The sequence below is a fragment of the Kryptolebias marmoratus genome, linkage group LG10 (assembly GCF_001649575.2).
Source record: "Kryptolebias marmoratus isolate JLee-2015 linkage group LG10, ASM164957v2, whole genome shotgun sequence".
NCBI lineage: Eukaryota > Metazoa > Chordata > Actinopteri > Cyprinodontiformes > Rivulidae > Kryptolebias > Kryptolebias marmoratus.
Window position 1 is genome coordinate 11459902 of NC_051439.1, and position 23733 is coordinate 11483634.

Here is a 23733-nt window from a genome sequence, read left to right on the forward strand (position 1 = left end):
TATATATATATATATATATATATATATATATATATATAGCCAAGATACTGCGCAGAACCCTCAAGCTCCCAGGCCTCTGGTAGAGGACCCGAGCTCAGAGGATGAAACAAAGACCACCCGCGGAGGGTGAGAAGGGAATTTTTTTTTTTTATATATATATATAAAATAAAAACTATAAAATGTTAAACCTGACTGTTAATAATGAATAACGCCACCCATGTCTCCAAATGGTGATGGTTCATTAATCGGACACGCTGACTCCCATTACGCCTAATTATTTCAGTGATTAGTGGGAAGAGCTCGATGCTTTCTGACCGGTTTCAATTCATCAGAAAGCCCAGAGAGTCCTCTTAATGTGATGACACACACACGCACACACACACACACAGAGGGTGGGGTTGTCCGGGGGGCACAGGTTCATCCTCCGTTCACTTTCCCAGTATTGTCTGGGAGTCATCTGGAGTCTGAGGGACAGACCCCCAAATATTATCGCAGTCAAAAGGCCGACGGTGATTTAAAAAAAAAAAAAGAAAAAGAAAATTTGCCTGTGTCTGTTAGCAAAATATTTCACGAACCATTGGGCAGATTTTGATTAAATTTCCAGGAATGTATCATTAGATGTGCCTCTACAACTGATCTGCTTTTGGAGTCAACCCAGTTCAAGATGGCCACCACAGCCAACTGATTTTAGAAACCTAAAAATGGCTACAACTCGGTTAACTTAACAGATATATAGCAACGATTCGGTGTGGTGGTAGCTGAGGGTTATTCACAACACATGCTCCAAGCACGACACATTGTGCACTGTTTCCGCTTCAAACCTTTGCTTTAACTGTTGGCAACGATCTTGTTAGTCTGTTAGCAAAATATCTTACGACAACTAGGAGTGATTTATATAAAACACTCAGAAAGTAATCACTGGTTGTTCCTCTAAAACTGATTAACTTTTGGAGTAACTCCAGTTCAAGATGGCTGCCGCAGTTAAGCAACATTAGCAAAAGCTAAAATGGCTACAATTCGGTCAGTTTTACAGATATGGTGGTCAAATTTGGTGTGGTAGTAGCTGAGAGTCATCTACAACACATACTCCGAGCTCTAACAGATCTCACAATATCTTGTGAAATCACACATAACATTCTTCACAAGGTTTGACCAAAATGGTTGTAACTATGTCTCTTTAGTTCTTTAGGTGTTGGGTGATATGCATTCCTTCAAAAGAATGCTAAGTTTTTATTTTACACAATAATGGCATTAATAAATTGGCACTGATTAAAAATAAAAGTCCTCTTTTCCTCATAGACCGTCATTCTGATGCTGTTCCACTCCTGGCCTCTCCTCTGAGCGACTCTGCAGCCATGAAGCTGGCTTTCCACAGGATGGCGGGCACAACAGCAAGCCCGCTGTCAGCAGGGGTCCAGTACCTCGGCTCCAACGACGCCAGCTACGACGACCCCCTCGCCGACTCCAGCCTGGCGAAAACCGGATTCCACCTCGACAAGCCGCACTCAGCCTCCATCAGCGGCTCCTTCCCCGAGCTCATCCCCGGGAACAGGGAGGTGATTCTGGCGGCCCTGTCGCCCGTCTTCCCCACCAACGTCTCCGAGGCCCTGCTGGGCAACGTCACGTCCGTAGAGAGCGGCAGCGACGGCAGCGCGCAGTGCACTGAGAACTTTGCGGAAAACTTGGAGTGCTTTATGATCCTCACCCCCAGTCAGCAGCTGGCCATCGCCATCTTGGCGCTCACCCTGGGAGCGTTTACGGTGCTGGAGAACCTGATTGTGCTGTGTGTGATCCTGCACTCCCAGACTCTCCGATCTCGGCCCTCCTACCACTTCATAGGCAGCCTGGCGGTGGCCGATCTGATCGGGAGCATCATCTTCGTTTACAGCTTCCTGGACTTTCACGTCCTCCACAGAAAGGACAGCCCCAACGTTTTCCTCTTCAAGCTGGCCGGGGTCATCGCCTCCTTCACGGCCTCCGTGGGCAGTTTGTTCCTGACCGCCATCGACCGCTACATCTCCATCCACAGGCCGATGGCGTACAAACGCATCGTCACGAAGACCAAGGCGGTCATCGCCTTCAGTGTGATGTGGACCATCTCCATTGTCATCTCACTGCTGCCGCTGCTCGGCTGGAACTGCAAGCGCCTGGGCACGGTCTGCTCGGACATCTTCCCCCTGATTGACCAGAAGTACCTGATGTTCTGGATCGGGATCACCAGCGTCCTGGTCCTGTTCATCATCTACGCCTACATGTTCATCCTGTGGAAGTCGCACCACCACGCCGTGCGCATGCTGAGCCGCAGCTCCCAGAGGAGCGTGATCGTCCACACGCCGGAGGGCACCAAAGTGCAGATGGTGAGGCCCGAGCAGGCCAGGATGGACCTCCGATTGGCCAAAACCCTGGTGCTGATCCTGGTGGCCCTCATCATCTGCTGGGGCCCGCTCCTGGCCATCATGGTGTACGACCTCTTCGGCAAAGTGAACGACTTCATCAAGACGGTGTTCGCCTTCTGCAGCATGCTGTGCCTGCTCAACTCCACCGTCAACCCCGTCATCTACGCCATGAGGAGCAAAGACCTGCGGAGGGCCTTTGTGAGCACCTGCCATGTGTGGCGCGGGGCCACGCAGGCTCTGGACAGCAGCGGCGACAGCGACTGGAACAGCAGGAGCGTGAGGGCGGCAAGCTGGGCGGGGAAAGACAGGTGCGCCGGGGGGAAATGTCGGGTGAAAGTAGCCCAGGTTACCGTGTCTGGAGGCACGGATACCACCACGGCCGAGCCCGTCTGAAAGCCTGGCTCAGTTTAACCTTTGACCTGTTAGCGTGTTACTGTGAAACGTGCCAAAAAACCCGACTTCAGCACAAATTAATCACTGGAAGGAGTTTTTAGGATGAAATCTATAATAAAATACTGAGTGATGAATCTCTTATTTTTTGTTGTTAAAGTCAGTAATGATAGTCACATGTCTTAATAAAAAATAAGTTTAAAAAAAGTCTACGATGACTAAATCACTCATACACGTAAGGCTTGCTTTGGTTTTAAAGTGAAATGATTTTCTTTCTTGCGAGGACTATGATATGAACTTTGACACATCTTATATTTATTTATTTATTGCCAATTAATTTTGTTTTTTCTCTTCAAAATTCTACATAAGTTTTTGATCCCATCAAACCTTTCTGTGTAGTATTTTTGAAACGTAACACAGCTGCAGCTTTAAAAAAATAAAATAAAAAAGTGATTTTGATGAAAATGCAGCTTTTTTGCGCAAAAGCTGTTGTGCCATATTGCTGTGAGGTATGGATAGTGTCGTTTTGTCCCTTGACAGTGTGTGTCTCCAAACAGGAACAAGTGCTCTGTAAATATGTGAATTTGTCTATTTTTGTCATATTCATGTCAACGTGTCTGTTAACTTTTTACAATAAAATTCAGAACTCAGCAAACCAGAGCGTGGTCATTTTTTTAGATAGATAGATAGATAGATAGATAGATAGATAGATAGATAGATAGATAGATAGATCCCCTCAAGTTAATTTCTTTATTTTTATTTTCCATTACTTCCTAACTTGTGTAAGGAATAATCACTTATTATTATTATTATAGATAATTATTTTTGATTTTAGCTTTTTGCACATGTAACATTGCCCTCTAGTGGAAAATATTGGAAATCAATTAAAGCTGGCAAACGGGGGTCGGAATAGGTTGGAATCCAACAAAAAGCCTACTGCGAGGCTGTATTTAAAAATAAATTTGAAAAGAAAAACCATGCTTCTCTATTGATTGTTTTTATTAAACTGTATTAGGGTGTTTTGTTTTAATCTGGACGTTTCACTACATCTCCCAGAATGCGTTGCGTCTGTGTTCGGCGGGTCACGTGACGAGCCGGGGGAAGCCGACAGCCTCGGATCAACAAACAGGCTGCTAAGCAGCGTTAGCTAGCGTCCCTGTCTCGCGGCTGATAATTGGCCCGCAGCTGGCTGCTCGTCCCTTTAACTTTTGAAAAACAACTTCCAACACCGACGGCAGCTCCGTGAACGCTTTCGGACCGATCTGCTTTGCCACGAACAGGTAAGATAACGTGTTCATTTCGGAAAGCACGTCAAAATGACTCGTTTCGGCGATAGCCGGGACTAGCGTTAGCTTTGTTTTCTTTTTGATTATTGGTTTGCGGCGAAAGCTAGCGATAGCTTCCAGGAAAGCCTGAGCGCTGCACTTATGTTCAACATGTTTCCTTCAGCTAGGGGAAAAGGCCATGTTGTAGCAGATGCGTGATGTTGTCTCACTTCGGCATTTTAAATCCAACCCTATGTTGTTTTATTTATTTTTTGACTAGTTAAAGTTATGGCGTGCGGAGCCACCCTGAAGAGGACCTTGGATTTCGATCCGCTGATGAGTCCTGCTTCTCCCAAACGACGGAGATGCATTCCCGTGGCCCCGTCGAGCTCGTCCCCGAGGAAATACCTGCGCATGGAGCCCTCGCCATTTGGACAGTCGTCGTCGAGACTCAGCGCAGGTAAAATGGGTTTGCGATGTCGGCTAAAGTTAGCCTCGAGGATCAGCTCCCCATGTCCACATTTTAAACCCAGCCGACATGACCCCCCCTTTTTTCCCTGTGCTTTTGTGGCTCACCAGAACAAATCCTCAGCAGCATTAAACAGGAGTACAAACGCATCCAGAAGAGGAAGCATCTAGATGGAGGCTACCAACAATCAGAGAGCTGCTACTCCCCAGAATCCCCATCCCAGCTGAGTATGAATGTTTCCAGCATGCCAGGTCGGTGAAGCGGCAGACAGCAGCGCTCTTGACGGCGACAACCTGTCCAACCTTCTGACCTAGTCCTGTTTGGGTTTTCCTCTCTCCTTCCCCGGCAGGGACGTCCTCGGGAGGCGTCTCTCCGACCAGAAAAGAACAGCCGTTGTTCACGCTCAGACAAGTGGGAATGATCTGCGAGCGCCTGCTGAAAGAGCGGGAGGAGAAGGTGCGGGAGGAGTACGAGGAGACCATGACTTCCAAGCTGGCAGGTTTGTGAATCCTTAATTAGCACCGATCCGATTCTCACCTGTCAGCAGAATAAACAGAGCTCAGAGCGCTGTGCTGATCATTATTAATAATTATAAAAGTGTGTTTCACAACACGCACTCAGAACCAAAATGGCTTCATTCATTTCTCGATTTGATGTCAAACTCTGGCGTGACAGCTGATGTTGAAATCCTTCAGCTCTACGGCCGCATGAACTTGTGATCTCTTGGCGTTTCCGTTGCAGAGCAGTATGACACCTTCGTGAAGTTCACACACGACCAGTTGATGCGACGATTCGGGGAGCAGCCTGCAAGCTGTGAGTTTTCACATTTCATTTCATTTCATCTCTCTGTGTCCCGTTTCCAGCTAACCGGCCTGGTTTCTGTCTCTCATTTCACCTCCAGATGTTTCCTGAGTGTGGCACCGAAGCTTCGCAAGAAGGGCCTTCTCTTGTTGCAAGCTGCCCCTGTCCTACCCCCTCACCCTCCTCCCTCCGCGATATCTTTGAAGAAAAGTTCCTCGTTTTAAGAGATTTTGATTTTAGCTAGCTCAAATGAAAACTTTTCTTACCGTGCCATAAATATATATATATATATATATCTGTCTTTGGGGCGAAGGGTTTGTATGAAGCCGTCGTCTGTCGTCAGCAGCTAAGTGCTTCCTGATGTGAATTAATGGACCCCCCCCCACGGGAAGAGCGGCAGCGTTTTAAAAAGATCTGCTGGTTGAAAGAAGTTCACGTTTGCAGTGCGTCCTCCGTTTACTGCTTTCTAAACCAAGCACGAACCGGAGGCTTTTTCTTTTTTTTTGTTTTCCCTACTATTATTTTCCCCGGCTGGTATCACTTTAAACCAACATACCTAATGAACAAATAAAACCTTTACACGTGTTGCAGCAAAACCGATTTTACTTTAGAGCTAAATTTAACCTTTTATAAAGGTTCTGTGGAAGTCACAGGCTGGTTTTTTTTCTCCTCTGAAGGTTCTGATCGAGTGTCTGCTGTGATCCCATGGCAGCGTTTTCTTTTTTTTTTTTTCCCAAATATCCTGACTATATTAGTTCAATTAACCGCACTATTGTTCTCCGAGCTGTGTTTCTGTCTGTCACTCAGCCATGCTGCCAAGTTTCTTTACCTTCTACAAATAAAAATGACATCCAAACACCTAAATCAGCGTTTCGACTTCGAGTTGCAGGAAAGAAACGATGAGATGTGCGGAACAGATGGACGGGTTTTATTAGGAGGAGAAAAGTGGACATTAAAGTGAACTGAAATGAAAAGGTTTTTGTGGGGTTTTTTTCCTTCAGCAGCCGCCCCAGGTGAGCCGAGCCACGTGGTCAGTCTTCTGCCTCGTCGTCTTGATGAAGCCCAGAAACTCGAGCTCAGACACGGCGCGGATGAAGTGGGCGCTGGAGGGCGAGCTCAGGGAGTGAAACGGTTTAGGTTCTGGGTAAATCTGCTGTCGAGGAGCGTTACCACTAATCCTCCACGCTAAGAGCTCCTTGAAATATTACTCTTTGCTTCTTTCATGTCAGAATACTTTAGCTGCTCAGCAGTTTGGTTTCTGTTTTTACGGTTTCATTAAGCATCGTGTGGTAACTAAAATAACTACATGCAACAACACAACTCATATCTGATTCGAAAAGGATACTGTTTGACTTCATCCACTTTCCCAAAGCTGTCCGAGTTGGGATCGTTCCCCTCGGCAGCAGAGACCACCGTGGCGTAAGCCTGAAACACAAACAGATAATGTTTTGGGTTGGTTTTTTTTTCAGTCATGTGACGTTTCAGGTCGGCCTGCGCTTCATCGATAATGTGGATCCTCGGGATCAATAAAGCCTTTTCAGCAGAAAAGTTTAGGCTAAAAGGGTGCTGCTAATCTTGTGAGGTAAAAGGAAAACATGAAACGTTATCAGCAGTTCGATGCATTTGTTTTTTACCCCCTAACCTGGACAGATAACGTACTGAGCTCGTTCAGAACTGATGTATGAACTATAGAGGAAGTGTGAAGAGATCAAGATCAAAAGAAACATTGCAGCCAGTCACCATGGTAACCACACGCCTGTGTCCGTCGCTCACTGACTGCCAAGTGAATGAGAGGCAGACTGAAAAGTAAGCCTCTGGGGGAAAACTAGAAGGCAGATTTTAACACTTTGAGCTCAAATATGATTAAATCTGTGGAGGTTTGTGTACTCCTTGTGTTCGAGGGGCATCTGAGAGAAAATCAGAGTGAAAGAGGACAAAATAAATGCCAGAACTTTATGAATAATTTATACAAGAGCCTAAGAGAGGTGTGGGAGTAAGAAGAGACTCAAATTTTAGAGTGTACCATCTGTCAGTTTAGGTTAAAAACTGGTAAAAGTATCAAAAGGCTTATATAGACACAAAAAGTCTGACTTTCTGTGGCTCATTTAAGCTTTAAATGGAGAATCAGAGCTCCAAAGAGAGCTCAACCCACATGTATTTATGTTTTATTACGGGACAAACATTCTGAACAGGACGGTAAGAAAAGCGCTTCTTATTACTGGTATTATTCTGCAGAAAACTCACTTCCAGCCAGTCACAGAGGTTGATGAGCCTGCCACCCTCCAGGTGCAGCTTGTAAGCAATACAGATATCTGGAGCTGCGTTAGACACCGTCCCATCCTCGGTCTTCAAGCTGTCGTTCTGAGAAAATTAAACAAAAACAAATCAGTTCCCTGAGAGGAGCTACCCGTTTAAATTCAAACCCCTCACGTTCTCGTCAGCCCCTCCTGCTGTTGTTAGGTGAGGAGGAGTACCTGGAGGTAAAGGTGGGGGCTGCTGAGCGCAGCCTGGATGGAGGTGCGAGGCGTCGCGTTGAGGTGGCGTCTCACGGCGGCAGATGAGCTGTAGTAACACGCTTCATACAGAGGCTTGGACTCGGGCGGCGACAGATAACTCCTGGATAGAAGAAATCAACCTTTTACTCGTTTCTCTCCCTTTCATTTAGGTCGCTTTGTATCATAGCCGAGGCAGTCATCTTTTCTTACTTCACTAAACTGTCGATCAACTCCAGAGCTTCGTTCCTCAGAGCCTGAAACGGAGTCAATTTCTTGGACCTACGGGACTCGTTCATCTCCAGCAGCGTCTGCAAGCCGGACGGTAAAGACTGGATTAGCAGCAGCTGTGCAGAGACGTTCACACGTCAGCCTTGGACGTACAGGCTCAGCTACCTTCTGCAGCTGGAACAGGTCCGTTTTCTTCTGGAGATTCTTCGCCGGAGAAATTAAATTTTCCTCAACGTTGGGCACCGTTTCAGCAGCGGCTGCATGGCAAGGCAGAAGGTTAAGACACTTATTCAGCTTTTAGTAATGAGAGCATTATCCTGGAAAACTGAAAATACATTAAAAAAATGTTTTGAATAATTTCACGACTGACCGTCTAGTTGCTTGAATCTGGAGAGTAGTTCTTCCAGCCGGACAAGATCGTTCTTCATCTTGACGGTTTGCAAAATCTCTGCACACCTCTGAAGCAACAAAATCAGCTCATCTTTAGCCATCATCCTGAAAAAAAAAAAAGAAATAAAAAAAAAAAAGTCTCTTAACATAAATCAATCCCTACTGGAAGTTAATGTAACCCTCAGAATATTCTTGAATCTGTCGCCATCTAGTGGTAAAAAAGAGACATTGTAACCTTCACATTAAAAAAAAAACAAAAAAATTAAAAAAAAAAAAAAAAAAAAAAAAAAAAAAAAAAAAAAAAAAAAAAAAAAAAAAAACAGCCTTCAGCTTCTGTTTGCTTACATGCAGCTCAACTTTCAGGACTTACTTTAACAGCTTCATGGCGGACTGGTAATCCTCGGTCTCCCACACGTTCCTCTCCAGGCAAATCAAATGCAGCTCCCTGATCTGGGACACAACGGCTCAAGGTGACGTCAAAGCAGATGGGAGTCTATACGATGCGAAAAACAAGCAGCTTCTCACCTGCTTCCCGAGAGGATACCGAGGTAACGATGAGGTCAGGGTGTGCAGACACCTCAGGATGGGATAATAGCACTTGTGGTACTTATGAAGGTCCTTTATTAGTTTCTGGCACAAGTCCTGAAAACAGAAAAACCTTTTGCTATAAAACAAACACATTTATTAACAGCCTAAGGTAAGGCCTCAAACCAAACCTTTAAATAATTGTCGTCTATCATCAGCTCGTCCTGCTCTTGTGCTTCTTGCTTCTCTACATACCTAAGATGCACAGACATGACAGATGTGTTAGTTAAATACGAGCCATGAAGCAAAAAAAGGGTGTTCTGTTACGGCTACGTAATGTGGCGGTCTGGTCCAAGCACCTCCCGAACGACGGCAGCTGCCTGACCCTCTCCAGGTCTCCGGGGCCGAGCCGCGCCCCGTTCCGCAGGGCCTCCTCCTTCCCGCAGCACAGCACGCTGAGAGGCTGCGAGGCGAAGTGCTCCAGCAGGGCCAGCTGCGGCGACAAGAAGCACGCGTTCAGGTCGGCTGCGCAGCTCTGAGGACGACGGAGGCGGCGCCGGCCCACTCACCTGCAGGCCCTTGATGAAATTCCTGACGGAGAAGTCGTGGTAGAGGAAGACGCTCATCAGCACCTGCATCACTCGTCCGTTGAGCTTGAAGGGAAATGACGGCGTCAGGATCAGCTGGAAAGAAACGCAACGCGACTCCAGGTTAGGGCTGAGAGATGATACATGGAAAGTTTTTTTCTTGCACAAAATCAACTTTAACACGCATTTCTTCGCGTCTGCATCGAATTCTCTCAGAGTTGAGCTTTTTCCAGGCGCTTCTAACGCATCACAGCTCACTTCCCCGGCAAACCACATCATTAAAAGTCACTTCTGCCGTCAGTTTAAAAAAAAAAAACGTTGCGATGCACGTCATATGTTCTGGGGGCGAAGGCACCTTGTCGAAGACGGTGGTGAGGTGCCGGGTGCAGGACAGGGACTGGAAGAGCTCGATGCACAGCAGCGAGGACACCGAGTGGGGCAGCACGCGCTGGATGGTGCTGGGCGACGTGGCGATCCCGAAGATGAACGCCAGGGGAAGGCGCTGGATGTATCGGCTGCAGAGCAGAGTCAGAGATTCAGTTTGAAAAAAAAATTAAAAATCTAAAAAGCTCCTCTACAGCTGATTGACTTTTGAACTCCTCCCAACTCAAGATGGCTGCCACAGCTAATCAACATTAGCCAAAACATAAATGGCTATAACTCGGTCAGTTATGCAGATGAGGAGCTGATTTTCGGCACGGTAGTAGCTGAGAGTCATTCACAACACGTACTCCAAGCGCTAACAGATGACATGAGGTTGTAAAGAACATGATGCACAAGGTTTAACCAAAACGACCAACATGCCATCATTTCCCAACATAACTCTGGTTCCATCAAGGAACGAGAGTTTAATTAGATCAGGTGTTTATTTGAAGATAGTGGACTCTTAACGTTCCTACTGACCTGCAGATAAGTATGAAGTCCTGAAGAACTCTTGGATTAAAAGCTTCCAAATCTTTAAAAATGATCACAACAGGAGGCTGCCGCTCATTAATCACAGAGGAGCTGCGCTTTTTCCCAAGAGTGCCACCACAGGGTTTCTGAAAACAAACAAACAAACAAACAATCTTCTGTAAGTAAACTCTACACCCCGTAGAGCCGGGCTTGTTTTAAGCCCTCACCTTTGTTTTTGACATGTACCAATCACAGAGGGTAGCCAGAGAGCAGTGCATGCTCCTGCGGAGCTGACTCTGCTCCCTGCCCTCCTCCTCCTCTTCATCATCATCACTGTCATCATCCACCTCTGTATCCATCAGTCCCTCCAGGACCTTCTTCATCAACTGCTTCAGCGCTGAGAAGACAAAAACCCCAAACATTGCAGACCTGAACGTGGCAACATCTTTAAAAAAAAAAAAAAAAAAGGCACCGCGCGTGTCTCAAGCCGTCACCTCCGCACTCTTTGGCCTGAATGGAAGCGACGAGCGGCGTGACGGACTGTCGCAGCAGCTCGGACAGGCTCTGGAAGGTCATGTCGTGGTCGGGGACGTTCACGCCTGCGGCGCAGCAGGAGAAGGGAGGAAACAAAACAAGTCAGAACAAACTCTTTCCACAATAAATGAATTAACGACCTAAAAAAATACTCGCAAACGGCGCAGCCGCGTACCCAGCATGAGAGCGGCAGTGGGAATTTCGCTGGCCCTCATCTGCGAGGCCCAGGCGTCGTGTTGGCGGGTGGAGGAACACTTCCTGATGAACTCCAGCAGGCTGTCCAAGACGGTTCTGTTGAGCTCATCCTGCAGAACCTGATCAGAAACAGTAATTAATAAAGAGGGGTGGCTGCTCACAATTTAAATCGCTTTTATAGCAGATTTTAGCTTCGATTCAACAGTAATATACAGCATTATTTCCAATTTTTGTCACTACACCTTAGCAAAAACATATTAATACACCACAGATGACCGCTGTCAGCATCTGAGGTAAATGAAGACTCATCTGTTCTTACCTCTGTCTCTGTTTTGATTTTGTCCCACAGGTCCTGACAGAGCTTGAATCTCAGCTGACTGCTCTCAGCTCCTTCACAGACACGGATAAAATAACTCTCTGAGGGCAGAAAACAATATGAACACACACACCCCGAATCAGGACATCAAGTTCAAGCTGAGGGACTGAACCTCACCTAGACCGAGAGCCTTCTTCCTCTTCTTGGGACTGGGCTTGAAAACAAAGCAGCCCTTCGAAGGAGCACAAAAATAAATAAAATAAACTCACATTTTGGCGTCAGTTTCATACAAATAAACACTATTACAAGACGCCATTTTGTTCAAAGACCGCGCCATTAGCTTCATTTAATTACAAAACCCTAAATAAGTTACCTTTGAGAGGGACGAAGTGGACATAGTCGCATGAAACCAGTTGTTTACTCGGAGTCCGCGCTTAGCTAGTAGCGGCTAGCTCGTCTTTAAAAGGCACCTACGTCTGACCGAACGTACAGATTTCCCGCCAAACGTGACGTCTACGGAAGTGGCTGCGTTCTGAGTAGTATGGCAGGCCGTTGTAGCATATAATCAAACCACACGGCTACTTTTATTACTTTGACAACTACATACAATCAGCAGTCCTCTGAGCTTTGAAGTCACAAGTTAAATAACTGGAAAAATAGGATTTTCTGTGAAAATGCTGGGCGCTGAATGACTTTGCCGGATTGCAACAGTTAAAAAGGATCAGAACAGGAGCTAAAATCAGCAAAAACTGTAGCTAAAAAACAATATTTAGAAATACAGTTGCAAAAGGCTAAAACCAGCAAAACAGTAGCTAATAGGTGAAATTAACAAAACAGTACCTACTTGCCAAGACTGGAAGCAAAAAGCAAAGTTGGGAGAAAAAACTGTAGTTAAATCTTTAAAAAAATGCTTAATTTGTAATAATATGAATAATAGATATTCCTAAGAAACCTTTATACTTATTTTAGATCTATTTGAAATATTTTTTATTTTGAACGTCTTAAATAAAGCAGCGTGGTTGTAGGTATCTGAAACACCAGTTTCTCTGAAAACAAATACTTTGTCAGATATCCACAATATTTACTCAGGACAAGAAGAACAAACCTGAACACATAGTTTTCTTTATGGTGATTTTCAGTGACTATATTACTACCATAAACCTAAAGAATATCAAAGTTATGTCATTTTTTAAACCATACATCTAAATCAATAAGGACAAATATAAGAGCTACAGTCAAGGTTTATAAAAAGAGCCAGTAACATTTTATTGAACACTTTGTGGAAGACATGTAAATATTACAGATAGGTCTACTAGTGTTGAAAAGGGATGAAATAAATACAAACAGAACTTGAAATCCCATAGGGATATATAAAAACAGTTTTCTTTAAAAGTGTCCGTTTAGTAAAAGAAAAAAAAACAAAACATCTTAAGTACTAAGCATAAATACAAACATGATTCTAAAATCTATGCCCTATAGATTACCTGGTTATTATAACTAACATACATACTTAAAATCATCAGACAATTGTTTTAATTAAGTACAAAATAGGCCATTTCATCGTCAACTGTGACCGTGACTGTTAACAGCTGGAAATCTGATGCATTAAGAAATAAACCGTTCTGCAGCATAACATCTCAAATCCTGAGTAAGACCGAGTGGAAAACAAAATACTGGGCTATGCTGCGCTATAAAGCCACCTTTTAATAACGACTGTGGGCTTCATATCTTGTAGCTGCTTAAGTAAACGTTCAGCACCGTCCAAAAAGGTTTTATCCATTACTATTTTCACGTTACTCCCAGATTTTAGATTTAGGGGGTTTCTGAAGTCTATGAGATTCTCACAGCCTCTAATGTCGTTGGGAATTTTGCTTTTTTTTGCGGACTTCGGCTTGTGGGCTTTCTGCCGTTTAGGCGGCACTTCAGCATTGGATTTATCGCTCAATTTGCGTTTTGGAGGGTTCGTCGACTCTGAGGTTTCCAAAAACTTAAGGAACGAGTCCTCGAGCCCCAGGGGTTTGAAGGAGCCTGGCGTCACCCCGTCGTCGTGCTGCTCCAGGGCGGTGGGGGTGCCAGGATTTGAGTTCTCCCTTGAACTGTTAACAGTCGTGCGGTTTCTAAGGGTCAGCATCCTCTCTGGACACGCTGGTGTAGGCTGTGTGGGTTTTCTAGGACGGCCTCGTTTAGGTCCGACTTCTGTCCCGTTGGAAGCTTGAGATTCTTGAGATTCTGGACTATCCTCGCCAGACAGCTTGTCCTCCTGGGCCGCTTTTTCCACCATCGGCTCCTCGGCTCGCTGCTCACTCGGCTTTTCGCCCTCGTCCGCCTCCGTCTCCTCAGAAGAACTCGACGCCCCTTCTGCTTTGCTCGCGTCCTTGAATCTGGAGCGCGAGTACTTTTTGCAGAATATGAACTGGCTCCTCTGGTCTTCGATGTATCTTTCGGTGAGGCCGTGGGTGGCGTAATGCTTGAAGATACTTTTCTCAGCGCGTTCTACTGCGTCGCAGCCTATAATCATGCACGGGTACTGCAGGGCAGACTTCTTGGTGCACATGGCGGACGCCTCTTCGTGAGATTTCAGCGTGGGCTTGCCAAAACTAGTCCAGTGCTCGATGGCCTTCCCGTCTTTCTTTTTAGTGTTCTTCTTTTTCGCTTTGAGTTTGTTTTCTACGTTCTCCTTCCCGCTGTTGATCCCCGGGAAGAGCGTGAGCGATTTAGTCCGTCGCCCGTCGTTTGCTTTGGGGTCGTAAATGTAATCGTGCTTTTTGATCAGGTGGCGGAGGAGGTTGGATTTTGTAGTGTAGACGCGGTCGCACCCCTCGTACTGGCACCGGAAGGTTGGATCAACCGAGCCCCTCTCGGAGACGGCGATCTCCTTGTGGTAGTTCTTGATGTGCTCGATGTACTTCTCCACGGAGTTGAAGGGGAGCGCGCACTCTGGCCGATCACAGTTAAAGGTTCCTATGGCCATGCTGGCCATCATGGAGGTGGCCTTGTCACAAGTGAACTTGTGAAGTAAGAGGTAATGTTGCACTAATCGCGTGATTCCCATGAACACCCGGGAACAGTTTCTCACCTGACACCTGACCTCATCGTCTTTTCCTATGCTCTCGCTGCTCTCCTGCTCCTCGTCGGCGACGCACGCCTTTTCTGTGTCGGCTTCCGCTTTGCACGGGGGCAGCGACGCCTGATGCATGGCTCTGTAATGGAGAATCAGGTTTTGCTGGATGGTGAATGCCGCAGTGCATCCTTCGTGAACACAGCGATATGGTCTGTACGGGCTGTAGGCATTCTCCGTGTCGCACATTTTCAGACTCAGCTTCTTCTGACCTTTATCTTTCCTGTCCTCCTTTGTTGGCGTGCTTTTAGAGCTGCCTGGTTTCTCGGGGGAGGGTGTAGCAGGCGCCACGGAGGGCTGCGGGTCTTTCACTTTAATCGGCGACACATCCGGTTTTTCCTGCTGCGCCTTGGCTTTGGCTACTGGACTCAGTTTTTCTTTCACAATGGATTTTACTGTCCCGTCTGGACTCCTGTTCGGGTCGTCCACTTCAGGCTGCTCGGGAGCCTGTTCAGGAGCTGACGCAGCCACGTCTTCCAGCTGCCTTTCAGTTAAATAGTTTTGAGGCGATGGCAGTCGTGTAACAGTGGACATCTCAGTCGTCGGGGCTTGTTTGGCCGCGGCTCCCGAAGTGGTTTCAGGAACTGAAACTGGGTTGGTTTCGACGACGGGCTGAGGTGCGATTGCAATGTCCAGCGGTTCTTGCTTCACAGGAGACATTACGGGCGCCGGCTGGGCTGTGCTATTGGCATTAGGTTCAGGGATCACACGGTTGTTTGAAGAGCCCTCCGGGGCAACTTTGGATACACGGCGAGTCCGAGCGTTGATTTTTAACTTCTGCATTTCCAACTTTGACAACCGGTGGACTTTTTCGTAGTGAATTCTCAACCCTGTGGTCCTTGTGAATGTCTTTGAGCAAATCTGACAAGGATAAGGAGCCAGTTTAGACGGGACTCTTTTGAGCTCCTCAATCATCTCATTGGTATAATCGTGCATTTTGCACAAGTGTTTGAATAAAGCCTCCTTTGTCATGAAGGAGAACTCACAGACGTCCTGGTCGCATTTAAACGGTTTCGAAACCTTCTCTATAGGCCTCTCGTCACTTTTACTCAGCGTTTTAGTTTTTTCTGTTTCAGGAGTTGTCTGGCTTTGACTAGCATTTTGCTCTAAGGCCATAGCACTCCGCATCTTCTCTTGCGCAGCCTCGATCAAATCTAGTTTTTGAAAGGCGTGCGACATTTCCACCAGGTGATCTTCCCGATGCGGCCCAGCACGGGGAGGATTAACCAGCTCCGTTGCTTTCTCCTGCTTGTCTTCAGGGCCAGCCGAGAAGGGTTTCGACTGGTCCGCTATATTTATGATCTGGGGCTCCTGCTTCAACATCATCGATGAATTAAACGTGGTCAAGCTGCACGACTCCTCTGGGAACTCGCCGTTCGGCATGTTGAACATGGTCCCATTGGTATCGGGGACGTGGGGGTCGTTCAGGAAATCCAGAAACGACGTCGGCAGGTCTGCGGTCAGGTCGATTTCATCAAGAGGTCGGCACTGCGAGCGTTTAGACAGATGACCTCCAAGAGATTTGGTGCTTGTGAACTCTCTGAAACACCTCCTGCATATAACTTTACCATCCTTAATGATCGCTGGCCATTTGGTGCGCTTGCTTAGCCTGCTGCGTTTTCCTTTTTGCGCGTCGGGCTCGCCGCCCTTTTCATCTGAATTGCTAGCTTGACAGTCAGCATTAGGACAGTCCTCGTCGTAAGGAAAATCGGTCTGAATGACGCTGTTTGGACTGAGCATCTCATCTACAGAGTTGTCCACCTGGTCAAAACCAGGAGTTGAGGCGTTCTCGGTTTTCTCTATTTCGTTCGTATCTTTGATTGGAACTTTCGCCTCTGGGCTTGCACATTTTGCTGGAACATCAACCGATGACGACTGAGTGAGACAAGAGTTTTCACTTGGAGCGTATGAAGTGTGGTAACTCCCATCAGGAAGGCTGTCGATTGTTGAGATGCTGTTCCCGTTGTCCAGCTGTCCTATCATGCTCGCGCTGCTTTTCCTCACGTCTGCACCCTCTGCAGCGCCGTCAGCGTGCATAAGTCCATACTGATGTCCTCCGTTGTGCATTTGGCCGGCGTTGTCGAGCATCAGTGAGCTGGACACGTACTGAGACATCAAACTTGAATCTGAAGGAGGATGGGACATCGGGGAACTGTGTATAGCTGCCATTGATTGATCTCTCTCAGAGGGCTGAGGCATTGTGGTTTGATAAGCGTCTCCCTGCCAGTGAGGATAGCTGCGGGAGGGGTACTCATTCATGTTAAAGGTTTCAGGGTAGCAGTTATTCATAGGCATTGAAGACCATGACTGAGACATGTCCGACTGCATCATTGCATTGGGATTGTTATGGCACCCCCAGGACGGGTATACTGTTGGATTGATCATTGGAGTAATAGGCACGGGCTCAACTGATGCAGGGTAACACTCGGATGCTGAGGTTGAGCTTCCCATTGAATAATCCACTTGCTGCGTTCCTGGTTTGTTGCATAGTACCCCTGGCTTACTTGCTGTTTTGTTCCCCTTTTTTGCTGTGATGCGGGCCACTTTGTTGTACTTCTTCGCCAATTTCCAATCTTCGAATATTTCCGGATGCTGCTTTTTCACGTGCCTAGACAGACTTTTGTTCGTGCTGTACGCACGCGAACAGTCGGTGCTTGGGCAGTAGTGCAGGTTCTCCTCGCTCTCTGCGGGAGCGGCGGGTGAGCTGGAAGGATACCCTTGCAGCGAGCAAGGGATTTCGGTTTTGATTTGACTCGGAGACATTATTTGTGGCAGCGCTTTCTGGAATTCGCTGCCCTGCACGTCGTTGTGCTGGTGGACTTGCTGCTGGCTAGCCACCGGAGTTGCTGCGGCGGGAACGGGGTACGCTGGAGTTCCATCGGCATGCCCGGGCACGCTGTGGTGCACGTGCGACATGTCTGGCGGAGCGCTGGCATCGGCGGGTGACGGAGTGGGGTTGGTGAGTGGAGTGTAGCATTTCTCGGGCTGCTGTAGCCCAGGACCCGCCATTGAGTTCAGCATGTTTTCAATCGAGTGCTTGACTTTCATGGGAGCAGGCTCTTTACCAAACTCCGCTGACCTACACGGCGACGCAACTGCTTCCTTCGCACAGACATCCGTAACGGTTTGTTCAAAGCTATAAACAGCAGACTGCGCGTCTTCGTTGACCGGGGTGCTTATGGGTGGCAGTTCTACTTTTGTGGTCATAGGAGGGGGCTGATTCACGATAATAAAATTGTTTACGGCAACATTTGGTCTATGGTGCTCTTGGTGAGACAAGAATTCAGATTGCGAGTAGAATATTTTACCACAGTTGTCTGTTTGGCAGGTGTAGGTAAGGTAATGCTGGGCCTCGTGATCGTACAACAGGTAGGCCTCGCTGAAAACTTGGCCGCAGTTCGGGAACATGCACTGGGCCTTAAATTCGGGGTGGGTTTTTCTGTGCATCAGCAGCTCCGAATTGGAATTAAAGTTGGCCTTGCAATCCAGCTGTATGCAGATGTACGGCTTGCTGCCACAGTGCATCTGCAAATGGTCGTTCAGATGTCTGACGTTAACGAACTGCCTCCTGCAGTACTGACACACCACTTTCTGTTTCTGGATTTCCAGAAACCTCATGGCCTCCTCGTCGTCCTTGTGAGATCTGACGTGAGCCATGAGGTTGCGGAAAAACTTGAAAGCCTTCGTGCAGTTTTTCACAGGACAGAAACAGTCTTGGCTAATCTGGGACTCAGACGGAGCTTGTTCTATTTTAACAGGGGGTGCCAAATTTTCGCCTATTCGAGATTCAATTTTTACGGGACTCATGCTCGTCTTGGCTACGACCTTTGCAATTTTCGACGGACTTTTCGGGGACTGGAGCGGCTTGGTTACCTTTCTTGCCGCTTTCATGGCCGCCAGCCTCTCTTTGCACGACTGCTTCACATGCGATGCTACATGTGGTTCCAGAACCTCCCTACTTTCAAAACTGTCCGCACAGATTGGACAAAGGTACACCCCGTCTTTGAAATGTTTCTGAGCGTGACGCACAATTCTGTGGCCTAAGAACTCCTTGTCACACAAAACACAATACTGCATGTAGGCTCGCCAATTTCTGAAGCGGGCCGACACAAACCCCTGCTCCCGAAGCTTTTTAGCCTCTCTGTTTTTTTCCTTTTCGTCTGTAATCTCATTGAGTTCATTTGTAGTGGTTAGCAGGAAGTCCTCCAGGTCTCTGTATTCAGGCAGCTTGCCAAGTGCACTTTCCACCTCCTGGTCGTCTGTGTCGTTGAGTGTGTCAATAGATGAGACGATGGCCGCCTCGTCGCCCATCAACGCTAAGCAGTTGCGCTTCAGTGTTTTCCAATCCCAGAACTCCGGATCAAAAGGCCACTGTGTCTTCAAGGCCAGCAGTAACTCGCAGCGTAAAGAATTGGGCACTGGCAGACTCCCGTCCTCCTCGGGCTTTTGGTCAGGTTCGTTGTACAGCGACTCCACGGCGTAGTAGGAGTCCACGGTCGGCTGCAGGAGGAACTCCGTCAGCTGGCATGCCCGCTTCACCTCCAGATCAGTTGGCAAGAGGCAGGAAATAGTCTTGCAGATGGTAGACTTGCTGTCTTTGTGGTCAGAGGAGGTCATTTTCAGAGCTTGAATACACATTTCTATGCAGACTGGAAGCCCCACTTCTCCAACCTAGAAAAAAATATAAAAAAATAAAAATGTAACGCAGTTAATGGCAATAATTTCATTTTAGCACGGAGACCTAATGCCTCCTAACAACTGGCACATGCACACTCCGCAGTTCAATTAGCTCGTTCGGGGTTATTCCTGTAAGATGTTGCACGTTTACGCGGTAATGTCAAGGTTCTGCACTAGCTGCACACGCGGGGGGTTCTGGTTCCTCACCTCGTTTTGGATGACTTTGATGAGAAACAGAATGTGACAAACGTTTCTGCAGAGGAGAGTCATCTCTTTGCTGTGGCTGAGAAACGAATCAGCCGAAGCCTCCAGTCGCATGAGCAGTTTACTCCAGAACAAAGTGAGCTCCCTGGAGAGGGTAATGAAATAACATGTTAGGATTTTAACACTGAAGAGAACAAAAAGCACAGATTTATAGTGAATAAAAAAACACTTGGACTGTTTATATTTAACTCAAGGAGTTTGCACACCTCTCAGTGTATTCTGTGTAAAAGAAGTGTCTAAAAATAAATATTTATTTGAGCATATAGAGTCTGAATATGATCAGAAGATTTCTGAGGCATTAAAGCATGCAAAGAACCACAACTAGGTGATGTGTGGTAATCAAATCAGTCCTTTTAGATAGAAAAAAACATTATTTCTCTGCAGTATTTGTCATAAGGGCAAGATTTTTCCTAATAAAGCCTTTCACACTCTCCTGTTCTGCCTCAGGAATCAAGGTTCAGAGCTGCACAAGGAAACAAAAATACCTTTTCAAAATGACGAATGCGTAAAAACCGTGCCTTTTGTTCACTTTTCAACAGGCTTTTCAAGGTTTTTTAACTGTGAGGCAGCAGAAACAAAATTTTCTAAGGAGCTCTTTTAAAACTGGAACATTTGCTGCTTTTGTAAGACTAAGTTATAAATCCATCTCAGTTTATTGTAACCATTAAAGATGTTTTCATCTTATTTCTATATACTGTTATTCTCTCTTACAGTGGAAACATCGTTACAGCTGACGCAGAGATACAGCAAAATGCACTTAGAAGACAACTTTTTTGAGATCTTGCACACATTATTTTCAAGATTAGACCAAAACAGCTTTAACGCCATCATTTCTCAGCATGAGATGATCGTAGTTCAAAGCCCTGGCATGAAAGGCAGTGGGCAATATGCATTCCTTCAAGGCATTAAAGGCCTTTAGAGTCCTTCTACGTGATCCCAAATCATCCCATGATCCTGTTCTTTGTCAGTGCACCTATTATCTCTGACGGGAGCTGTAAATTTTAGCTAGGCTGTGCTGAACTTGCCCTGAAAGACTTCCGCGCTTGCACAAAGCTGACCGCAGCACTCACCAAGCACAGTAAACGTCCCCTTGGATGAGCTGCCGCTTGAGGAAGGCGGTGCACAAACACAGAGCTCCTTTCTCGTCGGCCTCCGACTCCAGGTTGCAGATCATCTCGAGCGCGTCTTTGCAGTCTATCGAGGAAATCTATGGAGAGACAAAGCGATGAAATCCACAGAACAGACTCATTCAATGTATCAGTAGTTGGTTTTTAGTTGTGTGACCCGTGTGTGTCCAGTTCTGATCGACAGGGAACGGCTTCTTACCTCTTCCATCAGCTGCTCCTGACTTTTTGACATGCAGATGCAGAGCAAGTAGGTCTGCTTGAAGTTCCCTTTCCCTTCATACCCCGGGTACTCGGAGCAAATCTTCGCGAGGACGGCAGCTTTATCAATACTGCCCACTTTGATAAGGTGCTTTATTCGCATGTTAACAAGCGTGGGACCCTCCAATTCAAGATACTCGTGGACTAAAAGGCAGAAAAAATTTAAAAAAAAAGATAAGAAGCAACAGACAAGAGTGAGCTCCAGCAACTGCAATTCACAATTGGTGTGTGTTTCGCTAAACAATGTTCAATGTGGTGTGTTTGGACACCATTAGAGATAAATTTAGGGCTAACCTTGTTCGGTTTGAGGAATTTGATTGGACAGGATGCTGCTTAATGTGCTGTTGACCCAGACGCCATCCTGCTGTGCCAGAACTGAGAGCACACAAAGCTGTGTGCTCCCACTTTCTTGCAAAAGGTTGTGTGCCAACTGCAACAGAAGATAAAAAATATATATAAATTTATTACCTCAGTCTTCATTGTCCCATATAAACCTATATAGATTTTAAACCAAAGGCACTGAACATTTAAAACATTTAGCTTTTTTTTGAGCCTCATCACTGCAAAGATAAGCCTCGGTGAAGATCTAACGGCCCAAACGATACTGACCTTCATGGAGGACTGGAACTCCTCCCATAAGGCACCAGGAATACGCTGGGGCATTAAAAGCAGCAGCTCCGCACAGCTCCTGTGAAGCCAACACGCAGGCATTTGTTAAAGAAACATTCAGGTCAAGGATGTGCACAAACTCCACAAGTAAATATTCAGAGCGTAGGGGGGGAGGAAGAGATGATGAACTGAAAGGTTTATAAGAGTTTTGTCCACAAAAGCAGGAAATTAAAAACAGCTATGGGCGCGAACGATTGAGGTGGAACTGAAGTTTTTCACGTGTTTCCCGGGGGGAGAGTGCAACAACGGTGCACCGCTAAGGTATAGAGGGAAAAGCTCCAAGTTGTTAGGTAAAACTGAAACGCCGACCCGTCACTGAGTTCCACAGATGGGAAGAAATACACACTGCCTAAACATTTGATTTATTTTTTAAACTACAGATTAAGTCTGTTACAGTGGTAAATACAAGCCTGTTTGGGGAAAATAAAGCACCTGTACAAAACGTAAGCCTGTTTGTCACATCTTTTTACTGTGTTTGTTCGGTTTGAAGGCGTTTAAATGCAACTTCTCTCGGATTTGAATGATATGTTTTCCTTACTGCGGCGACTCGTCTCGTGCAAGACAAATATTTCGCTTCCGAACAATCCAAATCTGCAGGGCTGGCAAAGAAATAGCATCCCTTCATCCTTCATCCTTCAGCGTAACGCCTCCAACATAAGTCGCACCTCGAAAGATTATGTTTTTTGGGGGTTTTGCGTGAGAGTTTAAGCAATCAAACAGATGATGAGAAGCCCCCCTCCAGGCCGCTGACACAGCATTAACTTTTTCAGGTCTACATTTGGTTTGTTTCCGTATCATATTTGAACACGATGCACGTGTTCGTTTAGTTTTCTTTTTTAAATTGCAGTGGTGCCTTGCCCTCAGATATCCGCTGTAATAAAAAGTTAAAGCAATAAAACTACGGCGTGCCGTGACGAAGTTGCATCAATAAAACCCGACTGTGAGGCCGCTGTTTACAGGCAGGAATCCAAAACAACAAAAACAAAAACAAACCGCGCGGCGGTCTCTACTCACATCGCTAACTTTTCAAGTAGGAGTGGCACGTTTTCACATTCGGAGGAGAGACAGGAGGAAGCCTTGGCGAAGCTGAGGATGGCCATGGTGTAGACCTCCAGCAGAGGCAGCGGGTCCTCGTCGGTTTTCCAACGGCCGGCATGTTCCACCAGGACCTGCGGGAAACAAAAACAAACACAGGCTTGTTGTCAGATCAATCAACAAAACACAAGAGCGCTCGTAGTTTTAGGGATTGTAGATATGATTTCGTTTGAGAATGACCAAAGTTGTGACACATCTGTGGTTTAATCGAACCACGAACGCCAGGTTGTGTTTTCATCAACGCCACGTCGCCACCTTTTTTACCGGTTTACCACCGTGACGTTATGTAAAGCATCAACAGATCGATGACTCCTGACGCCAGGGTCGCGAAATGCCAAACGCGAGGGCTTGAAAGCACGATGTTTGACGGGGGGGAAGGGGCTTTTTTGTTACACGGCAAGGTTGGGTCGCCACTTTTTATTTCGTGGGTCCAAAACGCAGGGAAGTTTTTGCGAACCGCCGCCAAAAGATGGAGGCTCCTGGGTGTAATTACACGTAAACGAATGCTTCTTATTTCATCTCGAAGCACTTCTACTCCCCGCGCACAGATGAAATGTCAAAGAACAGGCATTTCATTGACGCGGCGCTCAATGAGTGTCATGTTAGTGCTATATAAGGCTGAGCTTGCAGGAAACAAAATGGACAAAGACTGATTTTGTTTCCCCCCTCACCACCACTAAAAAGTTAAGAGAAACCTGTAAGATCAGCCCCATTCGGTGGTAATAACCTGTACGCTGCAGCAGGAAGAAAAATGGAGACCTGCAGCTTATTTACGGCTAATTAATGAGGGGGGATGTAATGGAGTCAGTGACCACAGTCTGACACACTTTCTCCTCCAAACCGAGTCCGTTTCAGGCCTCCTCGGTCCGGCCTGACAGACACCACGTTTCCAAGGTGGTGCGGCTACGACCATGTAGTTAACATCTGCTCCGACGTGATTAGCTGGATTAATTAGAGAGAAAGAGATGGGGGTGTAAAAAAAAAGCCCCGGGCTAGCATCCTGGAGAAAAGAGAGAAAGACCGAGAGAGAGAGAGGGGGG

The 23733-nt window shown here is 46.6% G+C and overlaps 4 protein-coding genes across 5 annotated transcripts in view; 2 read left to right on the forward strand and 2 right to left on the reverse strand.

The window, feature by feature from the left end:
- The first annotated feature begins 1303 nt into the window (after positions 1–1303).
- LOC108234169 (cannabinoid receptor type 1B-like) lies at positions 1304–3431 on the forward strand. The gene has a single exon (XM_017413135.3). It carries the CDS (start codon positions 1356–1358, stop codon positions 2787–2789), a length of 1434 nt encoding a protein of 477 aa, XP_017268624.1. The 5' UTR covers positions 1304–1355; the 3' UTR covers positions 2790–3431.
- A 457-nt stretch (positions 3432–3888) lies between these two features.
- LOC108232025 (akirin-2-like) lies at positions 3889–6185 on the forward strand. 2 transcript variants are annotated; one of them, XR_001808442.3, is made up of 6 exons: positions 3889–4066; positions 4332–4511; positions 4631–4771; positions 4870–5019; positions 5216–5333; positions 5422–6185. XR_001808442.3 is itself a non-coding variant. In XM_017409502.3 (6 exons), the coding sequence occupies exons 2-6, from the start codon at positions 4340–4342 to the stop codon at positions 5430–5432; spliced, it is 546 nt and encodes a 181-aa protein (XP_017264991.1). In that variant the 5' UTR covers positions 3891–4066; positions 4332–4339; the 3' UTR covers positions 5433–6185. The 2 variants fall into 2 exon arrangements, 1 of the variants encoding a protein (XP_017264991.1); XM_017409502.3 differs by having other exon boundaries at positions 3891–4066; positions 5262–5333.
- A 47-nt stretch (positions 6186–6232) lies between these two features.
- On the reverse strand, positions 6233–12326 carry orc3 (origin recognition complex, subunit 3). Its single transcript, XM_017409489.3, has 20 exons — positions 11859–12326; positions 11663–11717; positions 11489–11586; positions 11150–11288; positions 10935–11039; positions 10668–10837; positions 10450–10586; positions 9902–10061; positions 9529–9642; positions 9319–9452; positions 9151–9214; positions 8960–9076; positions 8805–8884; positions 8415–8539; positions 8210–8301; positions 8027–8124; positions 7796–7937; positions 7566–7682; positions 6667–6746; positions 6233–6424 (listed from the first exon to the last, which is right to left on the reverse strand). Exons 1-20 carry the CDS (start codon positions 11880–11882, stop codon positions 6319–6321), a joined length of 2157 nt encoding a protein of 718 aa, XP_017264978.1. The 5' UTR covers positions 11883–12326; the 3' UTR covers positions 6233–6318.
- A 400-nt stretch (positions 12327–12726) lies between these two features.
- The window catches only part of znf292a (zinc finger protein 292a), an 11901-nt gene continuing 894 nt past the window's right edge, over positions 12727–23733 (reverse strand). Inside the window, exons 2-8 of the mRNA XM_017416382.2 lie at positions 22613–22767; positions 21539–21617; positions 21224–21359; positions 20871–21073; positions 20615–20751; positions 19488–19629; positions 12727–19274 (exon numbers count right to left, since the gene is read on the reverse strand). Coding sequence (XP_017271871.1) covers positions 13164–19274; positions 19488–19629; positions 20615–20751; positions 20871–21073; positions 21224–21359; positions 21539–21617; positions 22613–22767 — 6963 coding nt within the window. The 3' untranslated portion in view covers positions 12727–13163. The remainder of the gene's footprint in view (positions 19275–19487; positions 19630–20614; positions 20752–20870; positions 21074–21223; positions 21360–21538; positions 21618–22612; positions 22768–23733) is intronic.

Excerpts from the sequence above, each read along its gene's own strand:
- LOC108234169 (XM_017413135.3), top strand. The coding sequence starts at position 1,356 with ATGAAGCTGGCTTTCCACAGGATGGCGGGCACAACAGCAAGCCCGCTG.
- LOC108232025 (XM_017409502.3), top strand. The coding sequence starts at position 4,340 with ATGGCGTGCGGAGCCACCCTGAAGAGGACCTTGGATTTCGATCCGCTG. Across the intron at positions 4,772-4,869 it reads GAATGTTTCCAGCATGCCAG|GGACGTCCTCGGGAGGCGTC; the intron begins GTCGGTGAAGCG and ends CTTCCCCGGCAG. Across the intron at positions 5,020-5,261 it reads CATGACTTCCAAGCTGGCAG|AGCAGTATGACACCTTCGTG; the intron begins GTTTGTGAATCC and ends TTTCCGTTGCAG.
- orc3 (XM_017409489.3), bottom strand. The coding sequence starts at position 11,882 with ATGTCCACTTCGTCCCTCTCAAAG. Across the intron at positions 11,289-11,488 it reads AAATCAAAACAGAGACAGAG|GTTCTGCAGGATGAGCTCAA; the intron begins GTAAGAACAGAT and ends GTTTCTGATCAG. Across the intron at positions 6,747-7,565 it reads ACCTCTGTGACTGGCTGGAA|GCTTACGCCACGGTGGTCTC; the intron begins GTGAGTTTTCTG and ends TTTGTGTTTCAG.